We start from the raw sequence: 22,511 nt of genomic DNA, 5'->3' as shown, positions 1-22,511 counted from the left end.
CCGAGAAAGGGGCCTTCGCCGCTCCTGGCTCAGGCGTGACGTAAGAGGCTGTCCGCGGCGCGCCGGGTGCGGGGCGCTGCGATGGAGCGGGAGGATTGATAGGCGTGGTTGGGACTTGCTGTCTCCTCATCCCACCCTCCGCGGATGGATGTGAGGCTTCTAGCTCGTGCTGGTCGTGTTGACGAAGCCATGGCAGCCCTGGCTTTGTTCCGTAGTGGGTGTGGTGCAGTCTGCTTTTTTCTCGACGTCTAAATCTAAATTTTATTTCTAGTTTATTCACTTTGTAAAGGTATCGGAGGAGAGATTTGCAATGGGTAGATTCTCCCCTTTTGTATTCATTTTGGCTACCTAGGGATATACATACACTGGTTAAATAAATGGCACCAAATCTTAATAGTTGTGAAGACAGCCTGCCAAACCCGTAAACATTCGGAATATAAACATCTAATAACCGATTAGCAGTTAATTGCTAAACAAAGTGAGACGTCTGGGCTGGAGAGAGGGCTCAGTGGTTAAGAGCACTGCCTGCTCTTCCTAAAGGTCCTGAGTTCAATTCCCGACAACCACATTGGTAACTCACAGCCAGGTGCCCTCTTCTGGCCCGCAGGCACACATGCAGACAGAATACTGAGACTACTGTATAAACAAATAAACAAACAAACATCTTTAAAAAAACAAAGTGAGACGTCTTTACACCCTTTACCTTAACGAATCCTCATCATAGTCCCACGAAATGGGTGCCATTGTCTTTGTGGATGATGAAGCTGAATCCCAAATAAAAGCCAGTCCAGAGCCAGAACTCCATCTTTAGGTAAGCTGCCAGGTTCCTATAACCACTGTCATTGACTACGGCAGTTCATATAGGTGATACTCATTCACTATTAGCTCACAATTAATTATTAAGAGCCCATAAGGTGCCAGATGCCCGCAGTAGGTTAAGGAAGAATTGTTTCATGGACTTAGCCTCTGCCATCAACAGGGTTGATGCGTCAACATGCATTCAGTCTATTAGGACTAAGAGATGAAGTGTTCAAGCCTGCCCCTAGTGGAGACATCTTTTCCAAAGACCAGTTTACCCCTTGCAGCACACAAATACTCTATGGTTGTTGAAACAACTGCTGTAATATGAGGGGAACAGTTACTGCTGCTGGTTTGAACAAGATGTCTCCCATAGTTTCAGATATTTGGATGCTTGGTCCCCAGCTGGTAGCTCTGGCTGGAGAAGCTTAAGGGGTGTAGCCTGGCTGGAGTGAATATGTCACTAGGGGCAGAGTTTGTTTTGAAAGGTACCAGCCATTCCCAGTTTGCTGTCCGCTTCCAGTTTTCAGGTTGAGATGTGAGCTCTCCGCTGTTCGTTCCTGCCACTGTGCCCGACAGTGGCCAAGCTTCCCTGCAGTGCCAGTGATGGACTCTTAGCCCTCTGGAACCATATCCTTTCCCCCTCAAAAACAAAAACAAACAAAAACCCTTGGGTCTATAAATTGCCTTGGTCATGGTGTTTTAGCACAGCAACATAAAAGTAACCAACACAGGCCCTCTGATGTCTCCAGACCCTGAAAGCAGGAGCCAGAAGTGTTCACTGTGCCTTCAGGAAGAGATGCAGAGACCAGGAACCCGGAAGCTGAGTGAAGTCTGAACAAACAAACCTTGTTAAAGCGATCCTTATCTTCTTAAAAGGCCTTAGCTCAAACCCCTTTGTCATGTGTTGCTTTTCTGAAATTTACAGTTTGTCTAGTTAGCATATGATTGTCTGGCTCAAACTATTTTTTTGTTCTTCATTTTCTCCTGAAGTCTTCTATGTCGCACAAATCTTAAATTTATGTTTTTCTTCATTTATCTGTCTTTGTTACAAAGTTGTTACCAAAGCCCGCCTGGTGACCCACTTGGGAGGCAGAGGCAGGTGAATCTCTGAGGCTTACTTGGTCTACAGAGTGAGTTCCAGGACAGCCAGGGATACCCAGAGAAACCCTGTCTTAAAAAAAAAAAAAAGTTCTATCCAAGAACCCAAGATGACCAGAGGATTTTGTTCCTTCTTATTGCCCAAGTATAAAAACTGGCATTACATAGATTTCTGAATGTATATATTACCTAGTCCTCGTCCATCTTTCAGATGATTACCCTAGATCACCACTCTTGCAATGCTACTTACAATAGCCTCAATGTTACTGTTTCACACCTCCACGTGGAGACAGCATTTCACTGTGTCCATAACCTGTGCAAGCTGAGCTCATTAGTCTCTACTTCTAGGCACTAATTAGTAAATAACCTAAAGCATTGTACTCGAATTAATTTCTTTGCATGTAATTTTTCTCTTACAAAAATATATGCTTTAAAGACAAGACCATTTATCTCTGTATCCTCTGCAGCTTAGTAGAATGGCTAGCACAAACTGCTGAGAGAAGAATAAACAGTAATAAAGGCAGAGTTGGAAAAGGCAGAGATGAGACCAGGCAGGGAGAGTTTATTGCAAAACCACAGGGTCCTTGCATCTGCCCTCTGTCAGTTCACATTACAAGTATTATTTTAGTGTGCATATATGTGTGACGAGGAGGGGCAGCTTGCATGTCCTGCATGTGTGTGGAAGTCAGAAAGCAACTCCATGGAGTCAGTTCTTTCCCACTCAGGTAATATTGTTTATCTGCTGAGGCACCTCACCAGCCCCAATCAGTTCATATTTTTAAACATTCACTTTATTTTATGTGTATTTCTCCCACGTGTATGTATCTGCGTGCACCGCGTGCATGCTCAGTGCCCGGAGGTCAGAGGAGAGCACTGGATTCCCCTGGGACTGGAGTTACAGATGGTTATGAACCACCATGAGGGTGCTGGGAATTGAACCTGGGTCCTCTGCAAGAATAGCAAATGCTCTAAACCACTGAGCCATCTCTTTAACCTTCTAGTTTACACTTTACAAGGATTTATTTATTTTTACATATGTGAGTGTTTTGCCAGTATGCATGTATGTGCAGCACATATGTGCAGTGCCTGTGGAGGTCAGAAGAGGGTGTTGGAACCTGTGGGGCTGGGTTATAGCAAGGTGGCTGGAATTCATCTGTGTGGGTGCTGGGAATCAAACCTGGGCCCTTTGTAAGAGCAATGAGTGCTCTAAACTGCTGGCCCATCTCTCCGGCTCCCAGTTCACATTTTGTTTTGTTTTTGCTTTTTTGAGACAGGGTTTCTCTGTGCAACAAGTCCTGGCTGTCCTGAAACTCACTCTAGACCAGGCTGGCCTTGAACTCACAGCAATCTGCCTGCCTCTGCCTCCCAAGTGCAGGGATTAAAGGCATGTGCCACCACTGCCTACCCAGTTTACATTTTTAATGTTTATAAAATTATTACTTGCTTGCCTGGAACCATTTGCTCGCTTGGACTTAGAATAGTGTATTTGGCCATGCTGGAAGGGAACCGTGCCTAGAAGGGTTGTTCACAGGGTTTGAAGTTTCCCTGGAATTGAGCTTCTGGGTCTTGTCTTAGTTGTTGCATTTGAAAATTCTCTTGATAGTCTTGTGCTAAGGTTTGCCATCTGAAATACCTGTGATTTGAAATTTGATAAAAGACGGCTGTAGTTTGAGCCTTTTGTTTGAAAAGCATTCTAAAATGCAGCTAGTGCCAACTTGCAGCAGCAGCTGTGACAATAGCAGCCCCTGGTGGCAGAAGAACGAACTTTTTTTCTTTCCTTTGATCTCTTCACACATATGATGGCAGCTACTCATACACATATATACATACACACAGTAAATAAATACTAAGAAAAACCCAGCTCTTGGCAATCACTGAAGTGACAGAAACTTTATAGAAAATGGGTAAATAAGTAGGAATACAGGCAGCCAAAATATATCCAGGTAGCATTCACTCTCAAAACCTAAGAAATGGGGCCAGGCTGGAGAGGTGGCTCAGGGGTTAAGAGCACTCACTGCACTTCCAGAGCACCTGGGTTCAGTTCCCAGCAGCCACATCCAGTGGGTCACAGCCTCTTGTAACTGCATTTCCAGCAGCTCCAAAGCGCTCTTCTGACTTTCTCGGGCACCTGCCTGAAGGTGGAGTACATACACACAATAGGGCAATACACATAAAATGAATAAACAGTTCTTTAGTGAAGAGAAAAGAGATGGAGCCAGAGAGATGGCTGGCTCAGTGGGTAAAGGACTTGCCGCCAAGCCCGGAGTTCAGTCTTTGGGATTCACATGGTAGAAGAGAACCCATTCTTGTAATTTGGTTTTTAACCTCCACACGTATGCTGTGGCATGTGGGGACACACACACATGAAGTAAACATAATAAAAGTTTGAGAAATGAAAACCTGCAAGATAACTTTTTCTATGTGTCAGACGGCAAATGTTATGGTTTTGGTCCCTTTAAGAGACAAGCCACGCCCACTCCCTCCCCCATCCGCTGAGGCAGGCTGATCTCCAGCTTCCGGCTTGAGCTCGCTCTCTCTTCCTTCTTCCTCTCGGAGAGGCAGCTTCGCTTCTGCCTCTCTCCCCACTTCTCTGCTCCCCCTTCTCTGTCTCTTTCTCCTCTTCTCTCTCTCTCTCTCTCCCTCTCTCTCTGTACCCCCCTTCACCCTTCCTCCATAACTCCCTGAATAAACATTCAACCTCACCCTGCATGTCGTGTCCATCCATGTTTCTGTCTTCTGCCCGCCCGCCATGTGTCTCCCTGCCTGGGACCAGCCACCGCTCTGGGACTGGCAGCCGTCTCTGCCTGGGACTGGCTGCTCCCAGAGCCCGCTGTCTGCCGCCACATGGCCCGCCACCACCATTTGGGACCTACAGCATTTCTGCTGCCTACAGCCGCGGGGATCTTGCAGCATTTTTTAAAAAAGAACAACAGCAAACACCACAGAGAATAATTTGACCGTGGCTTTTCAGGCGGAAGATTTAGAAGTTATGTGCTAGAGTGCTGTTTTGTCCCACTTGCTACCTTTCTGCCCCCCTTTCTCTTCTATCCATTCCTTGCAACCTCGTTTGTTTGTTTGCTGTCTTTGAGCTAGGATGTCTCTATATAGCCCTGGCTTCTAGGAACTCACTATGTAGAAGAGGCTGGCACTGCCTCTGCCTCCTGGGTGTTGGGAGTAAAGGTGTGCCCACCACACCTGGCCTTTTTGCAACCTCTATGGGAACATTTAACACACAAGTATAGTTTGCTTCAGGGTTGTTTTTCTTGAATGTACAAAAACATTTCTCAAGTTGCCTTTTAGAAAATCATGGATAATGTACCCTTCATTAGGGACACAGTGACAATACGATTTCTTAAATTAGGTCTGAGAAGTCGATATAAAAAATGATTGAGCCAGAACTTTATCCCAGAACTCAGGAGGTAGGGAGAGGCAGATATAATAAGTTTCTGTTTCAAAAACAAACAAACAAACATACAAAAAAAAAAAAAAAACCCAACCCTTTGTGTGGGGTTTCTGCAGACAGCACGGCAAACTCTGGAACGAGATACAGCCACCAAAGAGTTAAAGTGACGCTCTTCTTGAGTTACAGCTCATAGGACTAATCTCACCAAACCATCTTTGAGTGCCTTTCGGAGTGAAAAAGGAAACAGCGAAAGCACAGTGACCCAAAGGGAAACTCAGCGGATTGGACCGTGATCGAAACAGTGGATGTGCGTGGCAGAACAAAAACGAGAACTGCTTATTCCGACTAGTGGAGGAGCCCGGCTTCGCGGCCAGACGGTGCCTTTGCTAGGTGTTACGGCCCATCTCGGCCCCCGTAGCCGAGCCGAGCTCAGCCGCTGGGCGGCAGCCGCCTTGGCCATGGCGGGTGAGCTGGAGGGCTGCAAGCCCCTGAGCGGGCTGCTGAGCGGGCTGGCGCAGAACGCGTTCCACGGAAACTCGAGTATCACCGAGGAGCTGCTGCACAGTCAACTCTATCCGGAAGTGCCGCCGGAGGAGTTCCGCCCCTTCCTGGCGAAGATGAGGGGCATTCTAAAGGTACTGCGGTTAGACCGGGCGGCGCTGCCCCCTCCTCGCAGCCCCGGACCCGCCCCCAGACCCGGGCGCTGCCCGGTGCAGCTCCTCCAGAGCCGTGGCGCTCGCTCCGCGACGCTCTTTGCTTTAGGGACCGACACATAACCGTGAACTCTTGGCTTTTTAAGACTTCTCTGTGCCTGTAGTGTAGATAAGTTTCGAGTTTTCTCCGTCCCGGACTTTTGTAAGATTGATGGGTTGCAGCAGGGCGTGGTAGTTAGTGCACACCCTTAATTTCTGCACTGGGGAGGCAGAGGCTGGCAGAGATCTCTGTGAGTTCGAGACCAGCCTGGTCTACAGCGCGAGTTCCAGGCCAGCCAAGCCAGCCATGGCTACGTAGTGAGACCCTTGTTTGAAGAGAGAGTGAGAGCGCGCTTGTCAGCTTTCCTGCGTTGTGGTAATGAAGTGGTTAGTGAGATAAGGTTAGATTAGCTTGAATCTGCTTTATGGTGAAGAATGTATTTACCAAATGAACGAAGTTATACATCAGACTGTCTCAAAACTGTCAGAGGGAAACATAACAATTGAAATTAATTTACAAAAGATTTTTGTTTTATGTGTATGAGTGTGGTGCACTGCATACATGCTTGTGGAGGCCAGAAGAGGGTGCCGGATCACTTGGAATAGTTGTAGGCCACCATGTGGGTGCTGGGAACCAGGTCCTCTGCAAGAGCATTAGGTGCAAGAGTACTAACTGCTGGGCCAGGTCTCTCACCTCCGCCCTGGTTTTGACAAGGGACCTCTTGTAGCCCACCCTGGCCTGGAGCTCACAGTTTGGCTGAGATGACCTTGAGTTCCTGATTCTCCTGCTTCCACTTCCAAGCTCTAGAATTACAAGCATCTGCCACCACAGCCTGCTGCCATGTGCATTCGTGCGTGTGTGTGTGTGTGTGTGTGTGTGTGTGCGTGTGCGTGCGTGTGTGAAGGCTAGGGGTCAGTACTGGTGCCCTGCACTGTCACACTCTACCTATCTTTCCAGACACGGGCACTCACTGGACCTGGAACTCCAGAGATCTGCTTGTCTTTGCCCTGCCAGTGCTTGGGTTACAGAAGTAGGGGGCCATGCCCAGCCTTTTCGTGGGTGCTGGAGATCAGAACTAGGTTCTGATTGAGCTATCTGGCCAGCTGGTCCCTGGGATTTTTTTTTTTTTTAAGTAAGATGTTTTAATTATCCGACTAGTATATTTAAAGTATTATCATTTATACAACCACTATACAGTGTATTGTTTTCACCAAGTGTTTAAAATATGTGTATTTTACACTTAAAACATTTTTAGCTGCAACTAACCACATTTCAAATGGTGAAAGTGGTCACGTGGCGAATGACCATATTTAGTCTGATTTAGACCCAGATTTAGTCTTAGGAATGCTTCTAGTGACAAAGTGTAAAGAAAAGAAAAACTAAAAGTAATTTTTTTTTATACTCATAGTGGACACCTACCCATTTGGAAGATTAGAACATGGGGCTGAGAAGATGACTCAGTTGGCAAAGGGCTTCCATGCAAGCGTGAGGACCCGTGTCTGTCCCTAGAACCCGAGTAATGCCAGGGGCCTGTAATCCAGACCCTGGGGAATCAGAGACAGGAGGATCTCTGGGGCTTCCTGGCTAGCCATTCTAACCTAGTCAGTGAGAGACCCTGCCTTAACAAACAGAGTGGAGGGGCTCTGGTTAACAGCACATGCTGCTCTTGTAGAGGACCTGATTTGGTTCCTAGCACCCATGTGGCAGTTTAGTACAGTCTGTCACTCCAATTCTGGGAGATCCAGCACCCTCTTCTGGTCTTCATGGGCACCAGGCAAAACACTCGTACACAGAAAATTAAAACTAAATACGTCTTAAACAAAAGGAAGTGGTTGGACTAGGGAGATAGCTCATTATGTAAAATGCTTGCTGTGTAAGTGGGAAGGTCTGAGTTGGGATCCTAGCGCCCAGGAAAAGCCAGGCATGTTTGTAACCCAGCACTTGTGAGGTGGAAAAAGGCAGATGCCCAGGCCTCACTGATCAGCCGGCCAGCCTAGCCAATGAGTGAGAGACCTCGTGCTAGAATTAGCAAACAAGGCAGAGGGCTAGGGAGAGAACTTGCAGGGGTCAGCACTTGTTAAGCCTGACAATCTAAATTCAGTTTATGAAACCCACATGGTAGAAAGAGAATTGTGGCAAACTGTTCCTGGCCTGTGTATATGCTAGCTTGATTTTGCCTCTACTTCCTTTTCAATCTTTTTTTTTTTTTTTTTTTTTTGTTTTTTCGAGACAGGGTTTCTCTGTAGCTTTGGAGCCTGTCCTGGAACTAGCTCGTGTAGACCAGGCTGGCCTCAAACTCACAGAGATCTGCCTGTCTCTGCCTCCCGAGTGCTGGGATTAAAGGTGGGTGCTTGCTTTGCTTTTCTGATCTTCATGTTGAACCCCAATATCAGTCTCTGGCTTTTATTATTCATGCTACATTTGAGTTTAAATGTAGTGATATTTCATTTGTATTTTAATAAATAAAGCTTGCCTGAAGATCAGAGAGTAAAACAGTCACACTGGTCAGCCATACAGACCAGGCAGTGGTGGTGGCACACTTTTAATCCCATTTGCCACACTAGTTCACCATAGAAGCCAAGCAGTAGTGTGCACACCTTTAATCCCAGCACTAGAGAGGAATATAAGACGGGAGGACACAGTCTCAGCTCAGTCTCGTTCTGAGAATTTGTGGAGGCAGGATCGCCATTTCAGTGGGCCTCAAGGGCACGTGGTTTCCCATGTGTGGCATCATCATAGGAACAGGTTCCACAGGCATCATGCCAGGAGGAGGCAAGCCCACTGGGTGCTTGCATTATACCACAGTGAGGAGGACCCGGGAGATGGGGCAGGTAGGATGGTGACCCCTTCAGGAGGAGGAGCAGAGAGTGGAGCTGAGGTCTCCGCCCTTGTTGTGGTGCAGCCAGTTTTATTGGATGTCTTTCACATTCCTGTTTTTTCCTCACAGCTGCAGTGTCCTCCTCACAGACCGAGTCATGGGTGAGATACACACTGTGTAATCACAGTAAGACCCCTGCTGCCCTGCCAGATTCCAGTCCTCCCCACCCCCCTTTTTTAAGACAGGGTCTCATTGTATAGTCCAGGCTGGTCCTGAAGTCACAGTGATCTGCCTGTTTCTGCCTTCTGAGTGCTGGGATTAAAGGTGTCCCCCCCCCCCCAGCCTCTGTCAGGCTTCTTAAGATGCTATTTTGCTGCTTTTGAACGTAATGATTTTTTTAGACTTAGATAAGGGGCAGCATTATGGGATAGTCAAAGTTAAGAGCAGATGTGGGGTAGGAAAAATGCAGACCACATTCAAGGGATGATAACTAGGCTGGGGATAGCTTGGTAGGTGAAAGTGATTGCTGCACAAGTGTAAGGACCTGGGTTCTAATCCCTAAAACCCACATAAAAACTGGACGTGTAGGGGCTGGATAGGTGGTTCAGCAGTTAAGAGCATTTGTTCTTGCAGAGGATCTGGGTTTGGGTCCCAGCACCCAAATGATGGCTCACAACTAGCTGTAATTCCACTTCCAGAGAATCCAACACCCTCTTCTGGCTTCCTTGGGCACCGTACACCTGAGGTGCTCAGACATACATGCAGGCAAACTACTCATACACATCAAATAAATCTCTTTTTAAAAAGTCTTAAAAACTGGTCATGTAATGTAAGTGTCTACATTTTGAGGAGATGGGAGTGGATACAGAAAATCTCAGAAGCTTAGGGCCATTAGCCTGGCACAGAGAGTGGAAAGACAACAGAGAAACCCATCTCAAACTAAGATGATTTCTGCGTGGATACTGTGGCACACACACACACACACATACACACACACACACACACACACACGCACGCACAAATGGTGAACTGTCCAATCTGGTCATAATATTAGGGTATGGAGTAAGGACTGTTTGGTGGATTAGGCAAGAAAAAGTGAAGCACTTACTCTAACTCTGCTGTCATTCCTGCTCTGAAGCAGGCCATACACTTAACATACAGATGGTAGTAGACGTCATGTCTTTCACCTAGAAAATCATGTTCTGCATAGAAATGGTAGAAGGAGACACAGAGGACAGAACATGAGCAGACGTGGAATTCCTAGTGGGCACTCATTAGTAGTCTCCTTTTCCAATGTGCTGAGGCTTGAACCCAGGATCTTATACTTGCTAGGTAAGCTGGTAATGCTGAGCAAACCCAAGCCCGACTCCAGGTAACAGTTTTCTTATTACCAACTACCTGGCAATGTGTTGTGTACCATGGTTTGGATTCCTCACTTTCACACTGTTTCCACATGTTACCTACTATTCTCCTGACATTTGTACTGCATTCTCTTTGCTGTGTAGAATGATGTCCTTGTTTGGGACATCAGCACTTTAGCTTTACCTGTCAATCACAAAGGGCAAACATTTCATCTGCTTATGGATATATAAAGCAGTCCATTCAGTCACACTATGGTGAGTGTGTGTGTGTGTGTACACGTGTGCTATGGTGCACATGTGGCAGGCGGTCAGAAGACAACTTCTAGGAGTCAGTTTTGTCCTTCCACCATGTAGGTCCAGGGAATCAAACGTCCATCTTGGCAGCCTGCACCTTTACCCAGTGCTTGCTGGCCCCACCACTACAGTTTTGACTTCTGTGTAGTACCCAAGGAGTTGTGAGATTAATAAGGTAGTCATGGCATGTGTAGCTGGTGCTCTTGACCACTGAGCCATCTCTCCAGCCAGTATCTATTGGATTTTTTGGAACAGGGTGTCACTATGTAGCTCACACTGGCCTTGGATTTACAGAGTGTGCTGGGATTAAAGCTGTGGACCACCAGCGACAGCACACTGTCTAATTTCTTCAGCTTACGTTTATAATTTGGTATGAAGAATCAAATATACTATACCTTGTACATCTGTAAAGAAGGCAGAGAACTTTATTATATACTTTATTTAATACTTATTTCTGGCATGTGCTAGGCACTTGTTAGACACCTGTAGGACATTTGGATGAGTAGTGCTTGAATGTGCCAGCTGCACTGAAAAGGCAACAGAGTTGGGCACAGTGGTATGTGCGTGCCTGCAGTCCTAACTACGGGAAGCTGAGGCAGGAGACTCATGAGCTTGATGGGCAATGCGAAATATCTGTGTGGGGAGAACAGAGAATATAATACTAAGTCAGGGGTGGTGAATTATGGCTGTAGGACTAATCTGGCCTGATGCCCCATTCTGCTCCTCACTCATGCCCATCCTTACTGTTCTGATAGCTTTGTTTGGTGGTACTAGGGGTTATTAAACCCATGGCCATTGCCAGGGGCATGCCAGGCAAGTGCTCTGCAGCTCAGTACATTCCCTGTTGTTCTGGTTTTGATAAATAAAGTTTTGCTATAACATAACAGGCTCATACAGGGTTTCTTTCTGTAACAGTCCTGGCTGTCCTAGAACTTCGCTTGGTAGACCAGGCTTCGAACTCACTGAGATCCATTCACCTATCTTTGCCTCTCAAGTGCTGGGATAAAAGGTATGTGCCACCACACCTGGTGACAATATTATTTGATATTAAAAGCCTAAAGTATTTCTGAACATTTACATAAAGATGCTAACCCTTACCTTAAACATCTATTCTTAAATTCACAATGTCACTATTTGGAAATGACGTGTAAATTATGTTTAGAAGTTGGTTATTTGGTAGATAACTAAAAATTTCACTAACTTGTTCTTAAGACTTGAGATCTTTGATTAAAAAAATAACATTATGAGCTGGAGAGATGGCTCAGAGGTTAAAGCACTCATGTGAGTGCACACAGACAGACAGACACACACACACACACACACACACACCTTCAAAAAAAAAACTAAGAGGTGTAGGCCTTTCATCCTAGCACCTGGAAGGCAGAGGCAGGCGGATCTCTGTGAGTTCAAGGCCAGCCTGGTCTATAAAGTGAGTTCCCAGACAGCCAAATCTACACAGAAAAGCCCTGTTTCAAAAAAATTACCATTAGGTTGTGGTGGTAGTACATTCCTGTGACCCCAGCAGTTGACAAGTAGACAGGCAGATCTCTGTGAGTTCAAGGCCAGTCTAGTCTACATAGCAAGTTTCAGCCCAGCCAGGGCTACAGTGGGACAGCCTGTCTACAAAACCACATAGGGTTTCTGTACTCCTATGTGCTCTTTCTTAGTAAAATATAGATATAATTTATAGTTGGAAATCTTGTTCATATTCACAGGATATAAAAATGTTAATAAATTAGTAAGTATAATAAAATATCACAGTTTAATATAATCCTAGTTATCACAAGAAAACAACACATGAAACTATGGAAAATAACATCAATAACAAAAACTCAACAACATATAAAAGCTAGTTTAAAATGTACGGAAAATAACATCAATAACATGAATTACAACATCAAAAGACTAATAAATAATACCTGGTTCTGTCTCTGTTAAAGCCACAAGACTTTGTAACTTGGCTGGGAATTAGATTACGTCACCATGCCTTTCCTTCGCAATCAGTTTTGTTTTGAGTGTCTTGGGGTGTCTGAAGGATACCGGGGTTGACTGGTCGGTCTCAGATTCTTGGGCCCAAGTGATGCTGTCTTAGCCTGGCTCAGGACCTGTGGCTCTGGCTTTGTGGGCCTGGACTGTTGTCCTCTTCTCTTCTTCTTCTCGAACTGTGCCTCTCATGACCCTTTGCTTCCTGTTTGTGAGATTTCTTCCTCCTGTGAGTACTCTTCCTCTCCGACTCCCTGCTTCTCTTGGAGGAGCGGTGTGGGCTAGAGGGGGAGGCCCTTGGCTTGCTGTAGTATTCCTCATGGTGGGCCTTCCTCTCCCTCCTGTCTGAGGAGGTCTTACCAGAGCAGCCAGCCCCAGCTGGAGACAGGTAGAGGTCTCTGTTAGCTTCTCGAAATTCATTGTTGGGGTTTCTGAACACATGGAGAAAGTTGCAGTGCTTTCCTTTTGGACACTTTTGCATTTCAAATAAACCACAAATTGCAATTTTCCACCGGGTCACTGGGCAGAATTCACACTGGAGCTGTCGTCCTGCGTACCATCTTCCATTAAAGAGAGAGAGGGCTGCTTGGCATTCTTCTTCAGACTGGTACTGAACATACACATTGCCCCGCAGATGAGGTTCCAAGTTGCAGCTCACCTTGAACTGCACCACTTTGCCCACGTTCTTGAACTCGGGCAGCACATCATAGTAGAAGTCCAGGAACTGCTGGTAGGTCTCCTCCTCGCTGTACTCCAGGCTGGCGTCCGAGTCATAGTCGTCCCTTCTGCACTGCTCCATTCCGAAGGTCGTAAACATGCTCTTCACCATGAGCGTGGGACTTGACGTGGGGAAGTCGTGCTTCCGTGAACACCTGTTACCGAATCGGCACGCGCCCGTTTTACTGTAGAAGGGACAACTCGCTCGGTATTTCTCCAGTCTTAATTCCTTGGGTGGTTCTGGGTTCTGCCAGGTGCCATTATTTTCAGCCTGGTCCAGCATCTTCTGCACCGCTTCCTCTCTTTCTCTCTTTTTTTGTAGCTTCTGCTCCTCCTCTTCTCTCTGTTTTTTCTGTTTTTCTTCCCATTCCAACTTTATCTGTCTCTCCTGTTCTTCCCTCTGTTTTCTAGCAGCTTCTTCCTTTTCCTTCTTCATTCTGAATTCTTCTTGTGCCTTCTCCTCCCTAAGCAGCCACTCTTCATGTAATTTCTGTCGCTCCATCTCCAATCTCTCTGTAAGTTGTTCATCAGCAGAAACATCATCGTCCTCTTCCGGGGGGGCTGCAAGGTCCCTCAGTCGAGCCATATTCTGCCTACGTTTTTTGCGTTTCTCCTTCTTAAGGGCAGCCCTGTATTTTTTGTGGCCAAGTTTTTCAGGAAACACAGTCTCTTGGGTTGCCATCTTACCACAGAGCGCAGATCCCTTCCCAGATCTCGCGATAATTATCTTTTTCCCGCGCTGTGGATTGAAAAATCTCACCCACTGCTAAATTGTTCTGCTTTTTAAAGCTGCCTTTCTGAACAGCGAATACAAGCTGGCACTGCCAGGCTCAACTGACTTTTTTTCCCTCACCAGACTAGAGGATTGAGCTGTCTGAGTCACAGCCGTGAGCGCAGTGCACCAGTAGATGTGTGCGCATGCGCGCAGGTGTCAAAGACCGGCTTGTGGATTGGAATGATTGCCTTGCGGCACGCTTCCCTGTGTTTACTTCCGGCTTGTTGAGTCTCCGCCCCCCCCCCCCCCCCCGGGGTTGCTCCCTCCTGTTCAAGAGCCTGGGTGCCGCAGCACACCCTCCTGGACTCCTCTATGTGGATGTGCTGATAGAAATGAAGGTTTCATGTTTGTTTGGCAAAGGGCTTTTGCAACTTAGCCCTCTCTCCAGCCCAATTCCCTTCTAGAATGGTTTTTTTAGCATCGAATGCGTTTTGTTATTTGCAAAGCAGTTTGCATTTAATGTGTAATGTGTGTCTTGGGATATTCACGAGAGAAGACTGCTTGGACATGGGTTTAAGTTTTTATGACAGTCTCTCCGTATAGCCCTGGCTGTCTTGGAATTCTTTCTGGTTCTGTAGACCAGGCTGTTCTCAAACTCACAGAGATCTGCCTACCACTGTGTTGGAAGCAAGAAGATAGATACTTGTAGTATTTTACTACGCAGACTGTCTTCTCATAAGGTTCGCATTCTAAATTCCTAACGGTGTCCCCAGAAACACAAAAGCCATATCCTGGATTGACATACGTTAGTTGACAAAAACAGCCGGAAGCCACTCTACAGAAACCAAAAAACAAGGTTAGTACATTTAGAGACTTTCCCATAACTAAGAACTTGGAAGGATTAGTTATTTGTTTTCATTTTTGGCAGGTGGTGCTGTCTACATGTTGAGTTTACAGCCTGAATGACACTTCCATCATGGAGTCAGTTGTGCTAAGGTCTGGGGCCTGTTACAGTAGACTTTACTGTTGCTGTATGGTTTGGATAATATAATAAAACATCGATAAAATATGCGAGTTAATTATTTGAGATAGGGTCTCTTAATTTTTTAAATTTATTTTTGTTCATTTTTTTTTTTAAATTGAGACAGTGTTTCTCAGTTTAACAGCTCTGTCTGTCCTAGCGCTCCCTTTGTAGACCTGGCTGCCCTGGAACTCAGATGTATGCCTGCCTCTGCCTCCCCAGTGCTGGGATTAAAGGTGTGCGCCACCACCATTGGTGGGTTTCATTCTTTTTTTTTTTTTAATATTTATTTATTTATTAGGTATACATTATTCTGTTTGCTTATATGCCTGCAGGGCAGAAGAGGGCACCAGACCTCATTACAAATAGTTGTGAGCCACCATATGGTTGCTGGGAATTGAACTCAGGACCTTTGGAAGAGCAGGCAATGCTCTTAACCACTGAGCCATCTCTCCAGCCTGGTGGATTTCCTTCTTTACAGCAAGATGTCCTGGGACTCACTGGGTAGCCCAGGCAGGCCTTGAACTTGCAATGGTTTGCTTGCATCTGTCTTTTGAGGGTCGGTGTGACGCAATGTCCTGATCTAAATATGGATTTATAAATCGAAGAGGGCACACCTTTAGGTTTTAGCTATAAGCTGTAGTTTCATTTTCCTACTGTAGGTGGCAGTGGAGTATTGGTTTGCTGATATGCTGCAGGACTCCAGACACCTAATGCTTAAATGTTTTCTTTTTCTGGAATGTTCTAGTTGGAAAAATGCTTTTGCTCGCTATTCAACATTAAGAATCTTGTGTGCAAAAAGAAATCTAAACATTTGGCTTTGTATTTTGAAATTAGAAATGATTTTTAAAATAAATTTTGTTTCAATGGGACTGTAGAGATGGCTCATTGGTTGAGAGCTCTTATTTCGAGCGGGGTGGTGGTAATGCCTGGCTTCACAAGCACGTGACAAGTACATGCCCACATACAGATTAATAAATTAATGTAGTAGAATTTTTTTATTTAAAGTGTGGAGTGCGGTGGTGTTAGTGCATGGCTTTAATCCCAGCTCTTGAGAGGCTGAGACAGGTGGATCGCTGTGAGTTCCAGGCCAGCCTGGTCTACAGGGTGAGTTCCAGGTCAGTCAGGGCTACACAGAGAAACCCTGTCTTGAAAAACAAAAAGCAAAACTAAACAAAACAATGGAGAAAAAAAAAACTCTTGTTGCTCTTCAGGAAGGTCTAGGTTTGATTCCCAGCACTCAGATGGTGGTGGACAATCATCTGAACCAAAGTTTTAGGGCAACAGAGTCCTTCTGGCATCCACCAAATGGCACACATACACACACACAGGCAAACATTCATACACGTGAAATAAACATCTAAAAACTAAAAAGTAACTGTTCCAACTAATTCTTTCATTTAAAAAAATTGCAGAAAATTTTGTATAGCCAGACATAGTGTCTGTACATGTGTGCAGTGTCAGGACTGGGCGGTGGAAGAGGGGGATTGGGAGATCAGGTCATCTTTGACTACAGTCTGTGCTTTCTGATACTTTTTCTGGAACAGAAAAAAAAATACCATCACCAAAATGACAACAATAAAATCCAAGCAATTTTAGAGAAGTAACAGAGTCTACATTGGGATCCGTAGGCAGCAGGAAGAGGATGACTTTGGGCTTGAAATGGGCTTTTTGTAAAACCTCAGAGCCCCAGTGACTCACTTCCTCTGACATGGTCACACCTCCTAATTCTTTCAGATAACGCCACTCCCTGATGACCAAGTATTGAAATTTGTGAGCCTATGGGGCCATTCCCATTTAGACCACCACATCACTCAAGTCCATGTTTTAAAGGCTTGCACCCAGTCTGATGGGCTGTCAGAGGAGGTGGGCATGCTTGATAATATGGGGCCTAGTTGAAAGAAGCTTCTTTTCAGCCCTTGGTATGCACACTCTCTCCTCTCTCTCTTTTCTCCCTCTCCCTTTCTCTTTTCTCTTTCTTCCTTCTCTCTCCCTCTCTCTTTCTCTCTCTTCCCACTCTCCCTTCCCTCCTTGCTTGACTATCTTTCATATATTCTATAGTTTTTTCCCCCCTGGTTTTCAAAGACAGTGTTTTTCTGTTTAGCTCTGGCTGTTCTGGAACTCAACTTGCTCTGTAGACCAGGTTGGCCTCAAACTCACAGAGATCCTTCTGTCTCTGTTTCTGCTGGGATTAAAGGCCTGCGCCATCACTCCTGGCAACATGTTTGAATGTTTTGTCTGACTGTATGTATATGTGCCACATATGTGCCCTTAGAAGCCAGGAGAAGGTGTCAGAACTCCTAGAACTGAAGTTACAGATGGATGTGAACTGCCATGTTGGTGCAGAAATCAAGCTCATGACCTCTAGAAGAGTAAGTTCTCCTAACCACTGAACCATCCCTCCAATTCTTTAATAGTCCTTTTAGATCTCTTAAAGTCAACAATAGGGTTGAAGAGATGCTTTTCTATATTTTTATGTTTAAAAACTCTGCAGCGACCCATGCAAATGATGTGAACGACAGGTGTCAGTGTGATACATTGCCCTATTTTTGCCCTTTAAGGGCAGAATTGGGCACTTAGAACAGACTGGATGACAAAGTCTAAAATATTCACGTCTGGCCTTTTTATAGAAAAAAATGCCCAGAGCCTGCTAAGAATCTTGCAGTTTGAATACACCTCAGTGTGTTGGCAGTTCTACTGTTAATAGGCATCCTGTTTTTGCCTATTACGAGTAGAAGACCTTATATTTTTCTTCCTTCCTTCCTTCCTTCCTTCCTTCCTTCCTTTCTTTCTTTCTTTCTTTCTTTCTTTTTTTTTGAGACAGGGTTTCTCTGTGGCTTTGGAGCCTGTCCTGGAACTAGCTCTTGTAGACCAGGCTGGCCTCGAACTCACAGAGATCCACCTGGCTCTGCATCCCAAGTGCTTGGATTAAAGGCGTGCGCCACCACCGCTTGCCAACCTTATATTTTTCAAGACAGGATTTTGTTATGTGTCCCAAGATGGCCTTCCCCTTGCTCTGTCACACACACACACACACACACACCTCACAGGATGAACCTCAGCTTTAGGGTTGATGGGCTCCAGCCACGCTGCCATATCTGACTCTATTTTGTATGCTCAAATTTGAGCTGTTGTTTTCTCATATTTCTTTTATTGAGCATAAAACCATTTGTGTGTATTCGTAGAATAGTTTGATGAATGTGTACAGCTGATGGTGGCTCTGTGCTTCATGATGGACAGACTGTAACATGGTACCTGTGCCCTCAGGTCTGTTTCTTTTGAGTTGTTTTCATAATGAAGTAGTTTTCTTAGCAGCTGCAAAGAAGGTAATTATATAAATTTATATATTCTCCCTAAAGAGAGATTTCCTTGTTTTCCCACTATGCTGTGGATCTAACCCAGGGCCTCCTGCATGTGAGGAACATGCTCTACTACTGAGCTATACCCCAGAGCTCCCAGATTCTATACTTTCCTATCCTTGTCAGACTTTCAAGGCCTTCCTTGTTGCCTGTTTTTGTAGGTTTGCTCTATTCCCAGGTCTACAAACACCTCCAGTGCCTGTCTTGCTTGTCTCTGAATTACTATTGTAGAAAGTCGGAGTTTCTCTTAGTCCCATCATGTGTTGTACCCCCACCCCCACCCCATGCACACAGGGTTTCTCTGTGTAACAAACAGCTCTGGCTGGTCCTGGACTCACTCTGTAGACCAGGCTGGCCTTGAACTTAGAGATCCACCTGCCTCTGCCTCCCAAGTGCTGGAATAAAAGGCATATGTCCCCATTGCTTGGCAGTTCTTATTATTGTTATTAGTAGGAGGAGGAGGAGGAAGAAGAGGAGAGTAGTCATTTTGAGACAAGTCTTGCTATGTAGCCCAAGCTAGTTTGAAATTGTAGTCCTCCTGTCTCAGCCTCTAGAAGACATGAACCACCAGACCCAGCTTCTCCTAGTTCTTTAATGGTCGTTTTAATTCAGCCAGTACACTCAGTACACACATACACATAAAATGAAATGAAGATAGAAAGACACAAATACTAATTCATGTTCTTTAGTTTATACACACAAATCAAGTATTCTCTCTCTAAGTCTAGAAGTACTGTTGACAGTACTGTAGTACTTTTAAAAATGAAGGAGGAAGGAAGATTCTCTTTCTTATTTAGTTATTATTGTTGGAGATTTTCCTACCTTTAAATGTCCTAGTTAGCAAAAATGTTCATTTGGAGCTTAGAGCTTGCAAGGTGGCTCACACTGTAATTCCAGCATTGTAGTACTTGGGAGGAGGTGGAGCTCAAGGCCATCTTTGTCTACAGAGTAATCCAAGGCCATCCTGGCTTACATGAAACCCTGTTTCAAAGAACAACGTCAGGCAAAGCAAGTAAAGGCATTTGCTACAAAGCCTGCTGACCTGAATTAACCTGTAGAACCCTTCCTGTAAATAGTCCGCTGGCCTCTACGTGTGTGCACATGTATGTATGCATAAGTTTCTGCCCCACTCACAGCTCCCAAATAAACACACCAAAGCTTATATTAATTACTACTGCTTTTTGGATAGCTCAGGCTTATTACTAATTAGCTCTTACAACTTAAATTAACCCATATTGCCATGTGACTTGTGGCTTTACCTGTCCTCCAGCATGTCTTGCTCTCTGTCTTTTTCTGGTGACTCTTCCAGCTCTGCCCTTCTTTATCCCAGCATCCTTAGTTAGGTTGTCCTGCCTATACTGCCTGCCTGGCTACCAGCCAATCAGCTTTTTATTAACAGTGAGAGCACTACATATTTACAGTGTACAAAGATTATTCCACAGCACGTGCACAAGCAAAATTAAATGTGAATAAAAAAAAAACCTATGTTATATCAAATGTGGTTACCTACAACTGTAATTCTAACAGTTGGGAGATGGAGGCCCAGGACCAGGAGTTCAGAGTTACCCTCAGCTATGTAGCTAATTCAGGGCCAGCTTGGGCTGCATGAGACCTTGATTCAAGCGACAAAACAAAAATAAATGACCTTAGCTGCTGGCCAGAAATACAGTGTCTCCTTTAGGAGAGACCAGCTGAGGACAGCACATCTGGAGGAGAAAGTTAGAATCAAATTCATTGAATTACAGTTGACTTTATTTTTCATGATGTCTAGGCTAACTGTGAATTAGTTTTAGAATGACTAAAATTATAAATCATTTTGTTGAATAACAGTGTAATTTAATATAATCCTAATGTAATGTTCTGTAATTAGACTTAGGTAATGTGGAAGACAGCAATTTCAAGATATCTAGCCTTGGGAACTTGCTGAAGCAGATATTAAGCTGCTGTTCCTTCTTTTTTAAGCTTTATTTTGTGTTTGTTGGTGTTTTGCCTGCATGCATGCCTGTATAAGGGTGTTTGATACCCTGGAACTGGAGTTACAGACAGGTGTGAGCCGCCATGTGGGTGCTGGGAATTGAACTGGGGTCCTCTGGAAGAGCAGCCAGTGCTCTTAACTGAGCCATCTCTCTACCCTCTAAGCTGTTCTTTTAGATATTCACATTGTTGAGATGGGAAAGCTGGTCTGACTAGCGGAGTGCAAAGTTCCTTCAACGTTCTGTTTAGTTAGAGATAGTCATTCGTAAACCTAATGGTGTATGGCTCAGAACTGGAGTGTTCCTTTTAACCACGTGACAAAACAAAATATGGGGTATTTCATTCATTCTTGAATACAAAATTGTGCTAAGTGTGTTAGTCAAATCCTTGTCATGGTCTTGTGGGATAATCTTTTTTGTATACTGTGAAGAAGCGTTACTCTGATTGGCTGTTGAAAAGCTGAGTGGGCCATAGCTAGGCAGGATTTCTAGGCACAGAGGATGTTGGGATAAAGGACGGAGACTGGAGGAGGCATGAAGGAAGCAGGAAAGCAAGGTGGACAATATGTAGATGAGGTAAACAAGCCTCGGGCAGCACACAGATGAATAGAAATGGTTAATTTAAGTTGTAAGACCTAATTAGAAACAAGCCCAAGCTATCGGCCAAACTTTCATAATTATTAAGTCTTCATGTAGTGATTTGGGAGCTGGCTGGTGGAGTGGAGAAAGACTCACTGCATCTCTCTGATGAAATACCAGAGACAAACAAGGAAAGAGGGTTTGTTTGGGCATCGGGTTTCAGAGTTTTCAGTTCTTGCTTGCTTTCAGATTTGATACAAGATTGAATGTCACAGTGGCGGGAACATATGGTATAGCATCATAGCTCATCTTGTGTTGGACTAGGGGCTGAGAGAGAGGACAAGATACACTTTGAAAAGGCATGGCTCAAGTGAGCTACTTTCTCTAACCCTGTCTCATGTCTTTTTTTTGAAATTTATTTTATGTGCATTGGTGTTTTGCCTGCATGTATGTCTGTTTGAAGGTGTTAGATGCCCTGGACTTGGGGATACAGACAATTCCATGTTGGTGGTGGGAATTGAATGCAGGTCCTCTGAAAGAACAGCCAGTTTTCTTAACAGCTGAGCCATCTCTCCAGCAGCCTTTCTCATGTCTCAATAGTCCATTTAACTATGATCTCATGAAATATTTGATGAGATTAGTGTCCTTAGGATTTATTCTCTTTCAAAATAATTTATCTTATGCTTGATTGTATGTTTATGTGTGTCTCTGTGTGTATGGGTATGTGCATATGTGTGCAGGTGCCCATAGATGCTAGAAGCACTGGGTCACCCCGGAACTGGAGTTACCGTGGTTGTCAGCTGTCTGACGTGGATTGGGAACTGAACTTAGGTTCTCTAAAGAGCATACCTGTTCTTAACTACCCAGCCATCTTTCTAGCATCCTTTCCCTTCTTAATAGTGCCAACAGCCAGAAAAAAAGCCTTTGTTGGTGAATTTCATATGTAGACTATAGTAGTATATGTTAGGGTATATAAAGACCAGTATGGTACTGTGTATTTAACAGAGTCCACAGTGTACTAGAAGACAATGAAGTGATGCAAATGGTAAGAATTGAAAGCAAATAAAAAGCCAAACAAGTGAGTCATAGGTTATAGCAACATTTAGGTTGGTCTTCTGGACTAATGAGATGTTCAGTAGGTAATATAGTGTTTGTCTGAGTTTGATCCCGCAGACCCACAGAGTGTAGGAGAGAACCAGTTCTTTTTTTTTTTTTTTTTGAGAAGCAGTTCTTGCAAGTTATTCTCTGACCTCCACACGTGCATGCGTGTACATACACAAAATATAAAACAATTCTTATAATTATCTTTTTGAGGCCAGTCGGTGGTGCATGCCTTTAATCCCAGCATTTGAGAGTTAGAGGTAGGCGGACCTCTGTGAATTCGAGGCCAGCCTGGTCTACAGAGCAAGTTCCAGGACAACCAGGGCTACACAGAGAAACCCTGTCTCAAAAAACCAAAAAAAAAAAAAAATCTTTTTGAGGATGTACATGGCTTTACCCATGGAACCATTTTATTGGCCCTAAATTTTTAAATTTTTATCTTTGTATATTATGTGTGTTTGCATGTGTGTGTGAATACCATGGCACATACATGGAGGGTAGAGGACAGCCTCAAGTGTTGGTCCAGGTCTTCTGCCTTGTTTGAGACAGGGTCTCACTCCTGCGTGCTTCCAAGGGTTCTCCTGCCATTGCCTTC

The 22,511-nt window shown here is 44.7% G+C and overlaps 2 protein-coding genes across 2 annotated transcripts in view; one reads left to right on the top strand and one right to left on the bottom strand.

The window, feature by feature from the left end:
- Window positions 1-5,558: 5,558 nt before the first annotated feature.
- Window positions 5,559-22,511, top strand: part of Commd1 (copper metabolism domain containing 1) — a 108,579-nt gene continuing 91,626 nt past the window's right edge. Inside the window, exon 1 of the mRNA XM_050140949.1 lies at window positions 5,559-5,937. Within this exon, the coding sequence (XP_049996906.1) occupies window positions 5,608-5,937 (330 nt within the window). The 5' untranslated portion in view covers window positions 5,559-5,607. The remainder of the gene's footprint in view (window positions 5,938-22,511) is intronic.
- Window positions 12,208-14,100, bottom strand: LOC126500770 (U2 small nuclear ribonucleoprotein auxiliary factor 35 kDa subunit-related protein 1). Its single transcript, XM_050140944.1, has one exon. It carries the CDS (start codon window positions 13,848-13,850, stop codon window positions 12,567-12,569), a length of 1,284 nt encoding a protein of 427 aa, XP_049996901.1. The 5' UTR covers window positions 13,851-14,100; the 3' UTR covers window positions 12,208-12,566.

The sequence above is a fragment of the Alexandromys fortis genome, unplaced genomic scaffold (genome assembly GCF_014885135.2).
Source record: "Alexandromys fortis isolate MF-2015 unplaced genomic scaffold, M_Fortis_MF-2015_v1.1 scaffold_7, whole genome shotgun sequence".
NCBI lineage: Eukaryota > Metazoa > Chordata > Mammalia > Rodentia > Cricetidae > Alexandromys > Alexandromys fortis.
Note: the sequence above shows the minus strand (reverse complement) of the source record. Positions and strands in the feature narration are given on the sequence as shown.